This window comes from Heloderma suspectum, chromosome 1, assembly GCF_057233095.1.
Source record: "Heloderma suspectum isolate Gila_16-S chromosome 1, 16-S_ref, whole genome shotgun sequence".
Taxonomy (NCBI): Eukaryota; Metazoa; Chordata; class Lepidosauria; order Squamata; family Helodermatidae; genus Heloderma; species Heloderma suspectum.
In genome coordinates, this window is record NC_139458.1 from 103,650,633 (window position 1) to 103,664,578 (window position 13,946).

The following is a 13,946-nucleotide window of genomic DNA, read 5'->3' on the forward strand; positions in this document are numbered from 1 at the left end:
CTTAAGTCCCAGGCCACCAAATGGATGATTACTTTCCTGCTGTCATAGCCATTTGAAGAACATTCCTTCCAATTCCTCACATCACTTGTCATAAATCCCATTCCTTCTTATTGGTGTGTAAAGTACTTACCAGAAAACCTCCTGCTAGAAGTTATGTGTCATCCAGGGGCTGTGTAACTCCTAAATTGTTTTGTCTCTTCCTTTGCTGTTGCACTTTGCCCTTAAATGAGTTCCTCTACCACTGATATTCCAACCAATCCTGGAGAACCACAGGGAGATCAACTACAAAAGAACAGGCTTTGCTAGGTCGCACAAACTTGTGCGGCCTGTCATACAACTTGGGACCCACCAATTTGGAAACAGCCCACTAGCCATGTACTGTGGCCGGACAGGTTCTTAGTAATCCCTGTTTTGCAGGCAGCAAAAGCTGGAGTTTTCTTCTGCTTCTGGTGACCAATACATGACTGATGGTTTACATTTGGCTTTACAGGTCTGGAGTGTGATATTTATTTTTGTATTTATTTTGTATTTATTTAAAACATTTATATCCCACCCTATATTATTAGGATCTCAGGGTGGCATACAAATAATATCAGTTTAGACAGTATCAAACAATAATAATTTTTAAACAGCTAAAAACATATTAAACCATTAGGCAAGTAATACCAATTTAAAATCTAAAACCATAAAACAGTGAAAACAGTGTGCTACTTTAGGGAATGCATTTAGCCCTCAAAAGGCTTTGGTAAAAAGCCATGTTTTTAATTGGCGCCGAAATGAAACTAATGTCTGTGCCAATCAGGCCTCCAAGGGGAGGGCATTCTACAACTGGGGTGCCACAGCAGAAAAAGCCCTCTCCCACATCCCACGGTAGTGTATCTCTCTCACTGATGAGATGCAGAGGAGGGACCAACAGATCTCAATCCTCAGGCAGGCATATGTTGGGGAAATAATATTTCATTAAATTGGTAAAATGCTGTAATTTGGCTTGCTTAGTAATGAGTGAATCTGCTCTTGAGAATGAGATCATAATTCAGGCTCAACTTCTGACTGGGGTTGCTTCCACTCCAGCCATTTTCTCCAGAATTGACATCTTTGATTCATTCACTTATCACAGAGAATATGGACATTGCTACCAAACTGTTGCAATCATTTTCTGTGTTGCCCTCCCAGCTATATAAAAAAAAATTGTTTTTGGAGATTTTTCTTTTTAAATGCAACTGCAGTGCCAGCCTGTCCACTGTAAACTGGGAAAGCACTATTGATGCACCTGGAGGAGTGGTCCATGAAGCAACTGGTTATGCGCTTGTTGATACCCTACCTATTTGCACTGCTTGCCCTGCACCTGTTGGGTATATTGCCCTCCACTACACCTAGAGTTTTGTCTAGCATGAAAGCACAAATGAAATATTTTTTTCTTTTTCTTTCACTAAAGCCCAATTCTACTAAAATAAAATAGAATAAAACAGATGAATAAGCAAATGGTGGGGTTGCTATAGCTGCAAAAAGAAAACAACTACTGTAAGAGGCCGATTCTGGGAGGGCAGGAACAGGAAATTACTAATGAAATGGCTGATTTCAGAAAAGCTGGTGATTGGAAGAGAAAAGAAAATTTTCGGTTTAAGGACCAATGTAACGTGCTGTGAGATGCAGCAGCACTTTAAATCACACCATTGATGGAAGGCTGCATACCTAAGCACATGTTCTAGAACTGGATGGGATTCACTTCTGAATAAACATATGAATTTAACCACAGGAACATGCAGTGCTGGAAATTTATGGGGAATATAGTAGTATATTAAGTGTCATGTGGAATCACAATTTCAATTCCATTTCCAGATGACTGCGGAAGAGGAATACCTCAGCAGTGCTAATGGGCTGTAGGTCCTATAATTTCTGGATTAAATATGACCTTCTAACTCCTGTACAATAGCAACTAGCTTAGCATTAAAGCCAGGAAAACATTTACAGCATGATCCCATGTGTACTCAGAAGTAAGTCCCACTGATTTCAATGACGCTTGCTCCCAGGTAAGTGAGCATAGGATTGCATCCTTATTTAGCTAACATGCACTTGCATTCTTTTTTAAAATACATAATTCTGTACCTATTTGCTTTATAGTTTGTTTAGTACTTTGCTCTGGGGATTCATGTGTTCTGTTTCTTCTAAGCCTAAAAATACCATTGAAATTACATTCTTATGTAACAGCATGGGGTGGGGGTGTTTGAGAAAACTTGTATGGCAGCCATCTCCAACATGGTGCCCTACAGATGTTTTGAACTACAACTCCCAGGGTTCCTGACCACTGGCTATGCTGGCTGGAGATGATGGGAGTTGAAGTCCATAACATCTAGAAGGCACCAGGTTGGGGAAGGCTGTTGTATGGTTTAAGGGGTTATGGTAGACAGAATAACCACAGAACTTACTCCGTGGTTGCACGTTCAAGTTTTGTCTATATCCCTGTTAACCAATGAATTACTATTCCATTCCATGAGTTGACAGTGGAACCCCAGGATAAGTGCTGATTCAGCTGTTTTTAAAGACAACCTACGCTACATCTGTTTTTGATAGCACTGTTTGCTTTTCAGTCTGGTTATTATTATTCAACATGAACTGCTAACCTAGAAAAGTCAATCATAAAAGCACTTGTTTCTAATACAGCCTCTAGTTGAATAACTCTGGTTTAATAGTTTCAGAACAGTAATTGCGGTGTTCTCGACTTACAAAGATGTGATATTAATAAGATTCACCAGTGACAGTCACTGGACAGTTTAGGCTAAACTGCGTGTTGGGAGTAGATATGGGCGGATTCCATATATCTATTGTTATTTGTTTAGTAAATGTATACCTCCAAGATTACCAAAGGCAGCTAAAAATATAAAAACAATAATGTTAAACAATCACAAAAGTAAACAGATACAGATTAAATGACCAATCAAATCAATTTGGTAAATTGAAAGCACGTGCTGAAACAAGTGATTTTTAAAGAGACAATACAAAATCATTAAGGCAGGAGTAAGACAGATCTCCCAAGACAGAGTCCTATAATCTAGGTGCAACCACACAAAAAGCTTTCTGCTGTGTTCTAGCCAAACATACCTTCAGATATAGCTGGGAAACGCAAGGAGAAAGGCAGGCTCCTTTGGGAAAAGATGGTCCTTTGTATATTGTGGTCCCACTGTACTGTTCAACTTAAATAAGGGATGCTATAATGAGTGACAAACCTGATAGTTTCCCTTGCTAGACTTCAGTTTTAAGTTGAAACTGTGTATTCATCATTTAAAAAATAGTTTGAAGCTAATACCATCCTCCGTCTCCCTCCATCCTGAGGTTTCTTACCGAGTTAAGCTTCTCAGGGCCAGCTCCAGCTTTGAGAAGGCCTTGAGCAAATTGCCCCCTGGCAGGCATATAAAGCTCCTCTTAGCAGGCTTATCAGGTGACCCAGCAGTGGGCTGGAAGACTCAGCAGCGATAGTGGCAGGAACATGGGCCGGATGAGTATGGCTGGACTTAACAGACCCATTTTCTTTCCCCCACAATGTAATGCCATATTGTAGTCACTCCTGCCCCCCAAATATTTTAAAAATAATTAGGGCCCCAGATCATAACTAGTATCAGTGGGATGCCATGTGCTGACACTGGGCTTGAACCTTCTAATAAGATCTGAGATGGCAGGGAAGAAACTTAACATTCTTGTCAGATAAAGGGGCTGGAAAGATTCAACTTGCTGTGTTCACACTCCCTTGCTGCATTTTAAACAGCATCATTCCATTCAGGGAAAGCAGACAGTGAACTGCCCCTTAATCTCAGCTGTGCGTGGATGATTAATTTCCATGATTTCATTACACACTGCAATCATATGGACACATGATAGTATTGATATATAAAACACAAGCTGCAATTTTAAAGAGCATACAACCATTTTTCAGGTTTCATAACCATTTTATTACAATGTGCCTTTTGGAAAAGGTCGTTTTCCAGTTTGTTTCCATCAATGTTATTATGACATTAAAACTGTATTGCAGTCTTTCTGTTTACTGTTGGAAACAAAAGCTACAATCCACTCATATGCCAGAACAGTCACACTGGATTTTTGAGGGCTATTCTAGAGTAAGTGGGGTTAAGCCTAAAACCCATGAACCAATTTGGCTGCAAACAGATGGCAGCTTCCTACACACAAACAAAATTTTAAGGATCACGTGATGCAACACAACCCATTCGGATTGTGTCAAACTTCCTCATGACACAGTCTGCCAATGAGGGGCTTCAGAGAGATCTGTATAATCCCTGCCTTACTTTATTTATTTGTATTCCACTCTTCCTCCAAGGAGCTCAAGACAACATACATGGTTTTCCACCCACCCTCCTTTTATTCTCACAACCCTGTGAGAAAGGTTAGACTGAGAGAAAGTGACTGGCCCAAGGTCACCCAGCGAGGTGCATGCCTGAATGGAGATTTGAATCAGTCTCCCCAGTTCTAGGTTGACACTCTAACCACTATACTGCACTGGCTGTCTTTCGTGTCTTCTTCAGGCTCCTTCACTATAATATCCGACAATGAATTAACTTTTTAAAAGGGGCTGAATTCACATAAGCAGCTGTGTGATGGTCATTTTAAATTGTAACCATGTGGAAACTGCTTCTGTTCATATGAAGCAGCTGCCATGTGGCTTGCCACTCAAGATTTTACATCACAACCCCCCACCCCTTTCTCCCCTGAAAAAGGGTTGCAGTAGCACTGTGAAATTTTCATGGTGCAAGGAATAACAAAGAGCTCACTATGCAGTTTGGATTTAAAGTGGCTATCAACATGCACATAATCTTCATCTAAGTAGCACCTTCACTTTGTGACAAGGAAACAGAGGGCATTTCAGCAAGTCATATTTCTTATTTTATTTATTCATTCTGATGTACTGACCCTGAAGGGTAGGTGATATGAGCTTTTCCGCAATTTATTTTAAAGAAAATGCTCATTTAAAACGGGGGAGGGGAAAATTGGAAGAAGCCGTTTCTCAATGTCAGACCTTTGTCCTCAAAATAAGTTTATTAGCCTCACTTGGAGTTTTTGCTGGAAATATTGCTGGCGTTTCTTTCCAGACTAGAGCAGCGTGGCAAGATCTTAGCCTACTGGGGCCATCCACTTCTTTATTTCTTTCGCCCTCAACCTTAAAGCTCCCCACACACCCGTTGTCAAACGCAGGAGTCCTGAAAAAGAAGTGGCACTGTAGCTTTAATAACGACATCGAGGTCTAAAGGCTTCCTTCCAAACTTGGTGTTTTGGACTTTTGCATAAGTGACGAGACCAGTGGTGTAATTCGAGAGGGGGGAGAGAGAGAGATCCTACGGCCAAAAGCCAAGCTCCCGCGTTACCACCAATCCAGATGTTGAAGAAAGAGTAGCTCGAGGCGGCTGCAGCAGCAGCTTCAGGCAGGTCTAGCTCTAATCCGGCCGCAGGCTCTCTCGCTCCGGTTTTGCTTGGAGGCTTCGTTGCGTGGAAGAGAGACTGGAAGGAGGGAAAACGTGGTGAGGTGGATGGGAAAGTTGGAGGGAAAAAAGACAGAAGAAACTCCTCCTTAGGGTTTGCTGCTGCTGCTATTTTCTTTCTCTCCCCCCCCCCCGGGGGGGAGGATAAAGCAGCAGCAGCAGCAGCTCCCGTGGATGAATCGGGGGCGAGCGCGGTCTTCCAAGGGAAGGTGACGCCGAGCTTTCAGGGAGCCCCGCGCACGCTTCCCAATGAAGCCCCGCGCGAAGGGCGCCCGCGGCCAGAGGACTTGATCTGCCCCCGCTCGGGTCCGTCCGCCTTTCGCCCTGCGCTCGGGGGCCCGCCGTCGGGCAGCCTCCCCGCTCGCCACCAGGCCGGGATGCCGCTGGGGCTGCGCTTGGTGTGGCTGCTGGGCTGCTGGGCCAGCCTGGGCCGCGGCTATTTCGACGGGCCGCTCTACCCGGAGATGTCCAACGGGACGCTGCACCATTACTTCGTGCCGGACGGGGACTACGAGGAGAACGACGACCCGGAGAAGTGCCAGCTGCTCTTCAGGGTGAGCGAGCGGCTGCGCTGCGCGGCGGGCGGCGGCGAGGCGCAGCAGCGGCTGCACCACCAGGCGGCGGCGGCGCCCGGCCTCACGCTGCGAGAGGAATTCACCGTGCTGGGCCGGCAGGTGGAGGACGCGGCGCGGGTGCTGGCCGGCATCCGCAGGAGCATCTCCTACGACCTGGACGGCGAGGAGAGCTACGGCAAGTACCTGCGCCGGGAGTCCACGCAGATCGGCGACGCCTACGCCAGCTCGGACAAGTCGCTGGGCGAGCTGGAGAGCAAGTTCCGGCAGGGCCAGGAGCACGAGAGCCGCGAGGAGAGCCGCCTCGACGACGACTTCCTGGGCATGCTGGTGCGCGCGCGCGCCCTCCTCAAGGAGACCCTGGCCATCTCGGCGGGCCTCCGGGACAAGCACGAGCTGCTCGCGCTCGCCGTCCGCAGCCACGGCACGCGCCTCAGCCGCCTCAAGACCGAGTACCTCAAGGCCTGACCCGCCCGCGGGAGGCCGGCCTGCCCGGCGCCCGGCCCGGCGCGGACGCACCGCCGCGACCAACCCGCGCTCGCGTTCCCTTCCCGCCCGGCGGCGGCGGCGGCCACGTGCTGGGGCCCCGCCGGGCACGCTTTGGAGGCCCAGCTCTTCATCGAGTTCCCCCTCCTCCTCGTTGTTACTCCGCTTTATTCCCAGGGCTGGCCCTACCGTTAGGCAGGCTGAGGCGTCCGCCTCAGGTTTCGGGTGTCACGAAAGGGCAGCCAATCGTTAGTTCTTGACTTCGTCGTCGTTATTGTTACCATTTTTACCGCCAAGGATGGGGAGGGGTGTTTGTGGGATTGTCTGCCTCATGTTCCAAAATAACCTTGGCTACTCTGCACCTTGATTGAACGGTGTGGGGGGTGCCATTTGTTGCTCTCCCTCAGGTAGCAAAATGTTTTGGGGTGGCCTGGTTCCAAATCCTGTTGGTGTTAGTGGTAATACCGACATTCCATCCAGCACTTTGAAAGTGCAATGTAATTAGCCCTACTGTTGGGGGGGGGGGGCGGGGAGCCTTGGCTCTCCTCAGGAGACGGATTTAGGGGGATTCTTAAAGAACCACAAACTGGCAACTGATTGGTTTATCGTTTTTTAAGACCGTGCAGGGTTCTGTTTCTGCTCAGGCACCAAAATGTCCTGGAACACCTCTGGTCAACTTGTTGCTTTTTTCTTTTCTTTCCTTTTTCTGTTTTTAAACCCTGGCATCCACGTCTTTGCCAACTTTCTGTTGTGCAGAAGTGAAACCACAGACTGCTGTTTCAGTAAAAACTGCATTTGTTGGATTTCTGTCTGTTACACATCTGTTAAAGGTGCAAGAGCCCTGGCAGGGGCGGGGGAGAGCAGGTGGCAATCTTGTTTTATTATCTTCATTGTCTGCTTTGAGTATAATGGATTGGAAAATTGGTATATAAATAGTGACTAATGGCACAATCCTATGCATGTTTAGACAGAAAAATGCCCTACAACTCCCAGCATCCCATAGCCATCATGGTTAGCTGGGAAATTTTGGGAGTTGTAGGATTTTTTTTCTGTCTAAACATGCCTAGGATTGTGCCCTAAGGCTGCAATTCTATACAGCCTTACCTGGGAGTACATTCCATTGCACTCAGTGGGGCTTGCTTCTTAGTAGGGATGTATAGGATTGCATTGTAAGGCTGCAATCCTATACCCACTTACCTGGGAGCAAGTCCCATTGAACTCAGTAAGATGTATGTCTGAGTAGGCATGCATAGGATTGTGCTGTATACAATTAGAAGCCTAGGAGATAGTTCACTTTTATACGCATCTTCTGGATGTGGGTACTGAGGCTGATATAGTGATATCAGTAGCTTTTGAAGCCTGCAGCCCTGAACGGACAAGTGCAGCCCAATATGGATTATTGGGTGGTACAACTTTCTAAAAAGTCTTATTAGTAAATATTGTATTTATATGATTAGATAATGCTTGTCATGTGCAAGAGCTTAATAATCCTTATTGGTATGTATAATCCTTCAGCAGAGTTAGGCACACCGCCCACATGCTGGGGGGAAAGGTAGTCATGACTGGGGAAGGCAATGGCAAACCACCCCACTATAGTCGGCCATGAAAACGCCAGCGTAAGCGGCGTCCCTCTAGGGGTCAGCAATGACCCAGTGCTTGCACAGGAGGAACCTTTCCTTTCCTGGAACATGGTCAGTACCCCTGGGAAATAAGTAGGAGGCCAAGAGCTAATGACTTGCTAACAGCTTTTGGTCCTTGCTTTCCACTTCGTCCCCTCTGCAGCTGTGTGGAACTCCAAGAAGATCCAGTATTACAAAAAATGTACTATTAATGGCAATGTATATAGCACTACTAATGTGCAAAGTTGTTCATGGATCTTATTTTGTTCATTTTCACACACACAAAAACCCTTTAATGTAGGCTACTGATTGCCCATTTTATATTTGAGGAGCTGAGACTTATTCCACCATTTTACTGACTGGCTGACATGGAAATTTGTATGCTGATTAGTGAGTGTGAGACTGAAATCAAGGAAACTGGATTAATCGGGAGTAAAGGGATATAATCTTTTGTATGATGCCTTAAGACAAAACTTTTCCCATCCTATCATTGTGTGTTTATGGGGGAAATGGGAATTCAGATGCTCATTAGGGATTGTTTGGAACCAGAGTATGGTAGCTATTAACTTGGCAAGGTACAAGGGTGTGATATGTCACACAAGTCTGTAAAAATATAGGCCCCTTCTCTTTCAGTTTAATTTTTTTTTCTAGGGTCATAGTCACCAGGGACAGTTGGTGGTGTTGGGGACTCTTTAGAATTCATGCCATTCATGTGGAGTATTTGCAGTAACAGCTTTATAATTCTCACCATCTCTTTCTCTCTTACACACACATTATACACACACACTCCATGCAGAATATACAACTGTGTGCTTAGTGTGCTAGGACTGTGAACATTCTGATATCAGGGAATCTCTTACATCAACTATGACTTTGTGTCATAGGCCCTTTAAAAATAAGGGACAGTCTTTAAAATATGAAACCCAGGGGCCTCCTAGAAAAACTGTGCCAGACTTGAAGCAATAACTCCCATCCTTCCCCTTTCTGCAAGAATTATTTTAAACACTGTAAAGGGATTTAGCATAGTTGGAAGCTACTGTTGAGTATAGCTTGGCTTCCTCTAGGATGTAGATTTCCTGCCCACTAGGAGAGAACCCAGCTGGATTGCCAGCAACAGCCAGAAACTGGAATCATGTACATTATTCCCTTCAATCTAGGACTGCCAGATCTATGTTTTAAAAGTAAGAGATGTTTCATAACTTTGGTGTCCACAGAGTAAAGCTCCATTTGAGCTGCTGTAGCATTTTAAAATGACATTTGTTTTGTTATGTGGAAAAACAGTGTTCAGGCTAAGGGACAGACCTTAGAAATAAGAATAGGACTTTCTGACCATGGTACTCCAGGGTCAGAAGAGACAGTTTTGAAGAGAAACTGGGAACAACTCCCAGTTAAGCTTTATGAACAAGGCAGAATGGTAGCAGTCAGAGTTCCAGTCCAAAAGAAAGTGACAAAACCTGTTGTTTCTTCCTTGTACCAGAAGTCTCATTGCTCACCCTTTCAAAAGATCTGATCGGGAGCCCTAGAGCAAGCAGGGTAGAGGGAGGCTCTGAGACTCTTTAGAGGGGAAACCCCCCCCAGAACGGGCAATGAGAGCATCCAGGCAGAAAGACAGAGCAGAACTCCTTTTTCTTTCCTTGTTTCTTTTTGCAGCTACCTGGGCCCAGGAGATAGCTGACCTTCCGGCAATAACTTGGCCCCAAGTGACAATAGCCATTCCCATACTTACATTGCTGCAAATCCTCTTTCCCCTGTGGCCTACATCATCACCCTCACTAGGCTGCTTTCCTGAAACATTACCCTTTTTATTTCCTAACTGCTTGCACCATAGGGTCACCTTTAACCAGGTTAAACAAGAGATGCTCTACAATGGCAGTGTGTGTGACACAGTTCTACAGAATTCAGAAATAAATACATGTATCATGTTCTAGGGAACTGTTGTATCTGGAGGAAAACACATTGTTCTAAATTAAGAAGACAGCTGTCCAGACACTAAGATACTGGCATCTACCTTCTCTACTGTTTCACAGAATACAGTACAATTCTTCCTGAGTTTGTAGGTGCTCTTAACTGTCCTACAATTTTCCTGTCTACCAGCCACTTCATTACTTACACTTCTCTGCAAAAAACTTAAGGCTAAAGCCTAGATATACTTACTTAGGAGTAAGCCCCATTAAACACATATTTACTTTTGAGTAAACATGCATAGGTTCATGCTGTAAAACCTGCAGCCCACAGCCTTATCTTCCAAGCGCATCCCAGCATTCCCAGCATGTGGCTTGCTCCTCCCATCTTTTGTACCATGCATAATAGCCCTTTGATGATTCAGTTCTCTTAGGATTGTGGCATTAAGTATCCATTTATTATAAGATATTTTAAATATCAGGTAAGCCATTAACAGAGTGGTCCTATACATGTCTACTCAGAAGTAAGTCCCACTGAGTTCAATGGGACTTCTGAATAGACATCTATAGGATGGCACTAGCCAATCTACTTTGTAATTCCATAGGCTGGAAGAAAACTGACTTTCCTTCTGTCATTACCAAACCAACTGTAATTAACCAGCATGGTACTGAATCCTGTCGTTCTGAAACTTGTCATGATTCCACAGGTGGCACTTAGAAGATGGCCATAAAAGGCCTAATTTCTCCCTTCAAGTAGGTTAGGGCTGTATATTCGTATTAGCTAACCTTGGCTTTGTGAATTTGTGCGGGATTTGCATTTTCTGGTTCACTTACTCCATACCTGTTTGTGCGAGCGGCCAGGAGTGGTCCATGAAAGGCTTGTTCTACACCATATTCTTTCTGTTTAAACAGTCACCATTGGCCACATTGTCATTCCATCAAGTGGGAGGCTGGGAGCACAATCAGATTTGCAAATCTATAAGGCCAACCCAGCCTCATACAATTATCATTCCAAAGGCTTCTGACTATTTTATACTTGTGTTTGTGAGAAAGCGTCTTTAAGTTGACTTGGAAGTCAAGAAGAAATGCACACGTCATCATGCAACAAAACTGATCCACAGTAAGATATCAGGAAGTGACAGAGATATCTTAAAAACAGATTATAATATAGTGCTGGATTACTCAGAAGCAGGTTTAATTTAGATCCATTTCCACTGAATCCTAAGTAAGAAGAGATAAAAGTATGGGTCACAATCCAGCTAAAGTTAAACATATTAAAGCCTCATTGATCTCAATGGAAAAATTAAGTAGCACTTTAATCTCTTCCACTGAAGTCAATGAGACTTCAAAATATTTAATTTTTGTGGGATTGTGCCTACAATTATTTGCTTTGAGTCCATTTCCATTGTCACAGCAACACCAAGACAGAACATTGTCCTTGCTGAAATGTAATTTATTAATGTGAAGTTTTGCCATCTAGAGCTTGTAAGATCTAGGATACATTCACCCTCTAAGAGTCCATCAACAGCTGAGTTTGCTTTTCACAATGATATTTATTACGTTTACCTTTTGGTTTACTATTTCTTAAAAGTATACGTTGTAAATGGTATGTAACAAATACATATAAAGCTTAAATCTAGAAGTATTAAGCATTCTAATATTTAACAACTATTTTGTATTCCATTGTGTATCTTTAATTGGGTATAATACATTTGGACTTTCTGTTGGTGCTGTTTTTCATCCAAAACTAAGAGCCTCCCAAAATATTGATTCAACAACTATACATGGATAAACCAAGGAATTTTGGATTCATATCCAGGTCTATATGTATTGGACTACAACTGTCTTGTTTTTGCTTTATTTGACTTTTCTTGCTCAGATATGGAGCACACGGTATGAGCTACAGCTCACTTCTGCTAGCATTCTGAAACTGGCATGCGCTGCAGTCCTGTGCACACTTACTCAGACATAAATCAGTGGTATATGTGTTTAGGATTCATATGTCCATCATGCTGTAATGAAGGCTATAATTAACACATCACTTGGGCGGCAATCCTGCATGCAATTGGTCAGTTGGGTTTAAGCAGCTTAATTCTGAGCAATTTTGCAACTTGTGAGTATGCCTGGAACTGAATGGAAAGTTGGTAATATTATTTCAGAATAAGCAGTTTGGGGCTTGAACTGTCAGTTACAGGTGTTCTACTTCTACTTTTTAAAAAAACTGCTCAGTTAAGTATTTAAAGCTGTGATTTTTTCTTTCTTTTTTTGTAAATAACAGAAAATGTACTGTTTGTGGCTTGCCTTTGTCACTGTAAACCATCAGTTAGGGTGCAAAGGAGGACAGGGCCCCTAAAATAGTATTGTAGATGAGGGAGTTTCAGCTGGTGTAGCTTGCAGAACAATCTACGCCGTCTTAAAGAAATTCCCTCTTCTACACAGCTGTTAAAGATGCAAGAGCCATGCCATCTTTTGCATCTGGGCACCCTACTGTCAGTACCCTCAGAGGCAGTTTGAAGCTTATCTAGAAACCAGGGCCTGCAATTACCCATGAATGTAATTAACTTATTCCTCCCATTTCTGTTCATAGTGTGAGTTCACAATTTTATGAGAAGGATCGGCTTTTTTTTCTCCAGAACCTCTGCCCACCCTCAATTTAAACACACTTGCTTGTGAGATTAGCTACCTTGTACTTATGTGTGCTTTGGATTGCAGCCTAGACCTGGTTAAAAGAAGTTCTTTGTTCTAAGGCACCAGTAGTTTTGTTGTATCCATACCTTTGCTAGCTTCTGTTTTATAAAATCCTTTGTGCCTCTAGACAATAGCAAAAGAGCATGGTAAGAAGGTGTGTTGTTGTTTTTAATCAATTTTTCCTATTTAATTCTAAATTGAAGGTACCATGAACATCTAGATTGCAGGAAGGAAATTTGTCTTTATATTCTTTTAATAAATATTTAAAGAAAAAAGTTGGAGTCCTATGATTTGGGAGGGGATGCATTTTACTCACGGAAGTTTCTTTTGACAGTGCTGCAAAGATCTGAATTGCTACCTATCAAGAGCTTGCTTTCTGTTAAAGAACAATATAACTTAATTAACATTCAGTGTAAAAGTTTCCAAGCCAAGCACTATTTTTTGTAAAGTAGTGTTTTAAAAACATAGGGACTGATACAGCTAAAGCTCATCATGACCAATATTTTCTTGGTTTCAGTGGGATTCATTTACAACTAGGGAGGCCAGATGCAAAACAGGGCCGGTTTGCTGCACCTTTAATGGTTTTGTAGAAGAGGGTATTTCAGCAGATATAGAGTGTTTCTACATTAAACAACACCTCCCCCCCCCCAAAAAAAATCCCACATCCTTTCTGGAGCTTCCTGCTTTCGGTTTCTTGGCAGGATTAGGAAGGGCTTCTTTAGTGCTTTCCTCCCCCCCCCCCCGCTTGTGTGCAAAGGAGGGTGGGGGAAATCTTGTTTTTGTAGCTTAACTTCTGCTGTACTGTTTTCTCGCAGCCCCCAGGAAACCTCCAATTTACTTCTGAGTAGACATAAAATGTAAGATTGTGCTGTAAGTCTGCAACCCTTGGCAGACTTATGTGGGAGTAAGCTGCATTGAACTCAGTGGGACTTACTTCTGAGTAGACATAAGATCATCCTGTAAGTCTACAACCCTCAGCACACTTAGTTGGGAGTAAGCCCCACTGTAATTTATAGGGTGCTCTGAAACAACAGGATGTTGCTTCTGAGGTTGGTGGGGTGTGGGATCAGATGTGTCTCTGTTGCAGGGAGGCATGTTGCCCTATTCTCCCTCCAATTGAGAAATGCAGAGGCAGGAGATGCAATTTGCAGGCGATTCTTGCCCTCGCTGCTGTCAAATCTCATCCTGACCGCGCCC

The 13,946-nt window shown here is 43.8% G+C and overlaps 1 protein-coding gene across 1 annotated transcript; it reads left to right on the forward strand.

Moving 5' to 3' along the window:
- The first annotated feature begins 541 nt into the window (after positions 1–541).
- On the forward strand, positions 542–13,008 carry FIBIN (fin bud initiation factor homolog). The gene has a single exon (XM_084852517.1). It carries the CDS (start codon positions 5,861–5,863, stop codon positions 6,521–6,523), a length of 663 nt encoding a protein of 220 aa, XP_084708643.1. The 5' UTR covers positions 542–5,860; the 3' UTR covers positions 6,524–13,008.
- The last annotated feature ends 938 nt before the right edge of the window (positions 13,009–13,946 follow it).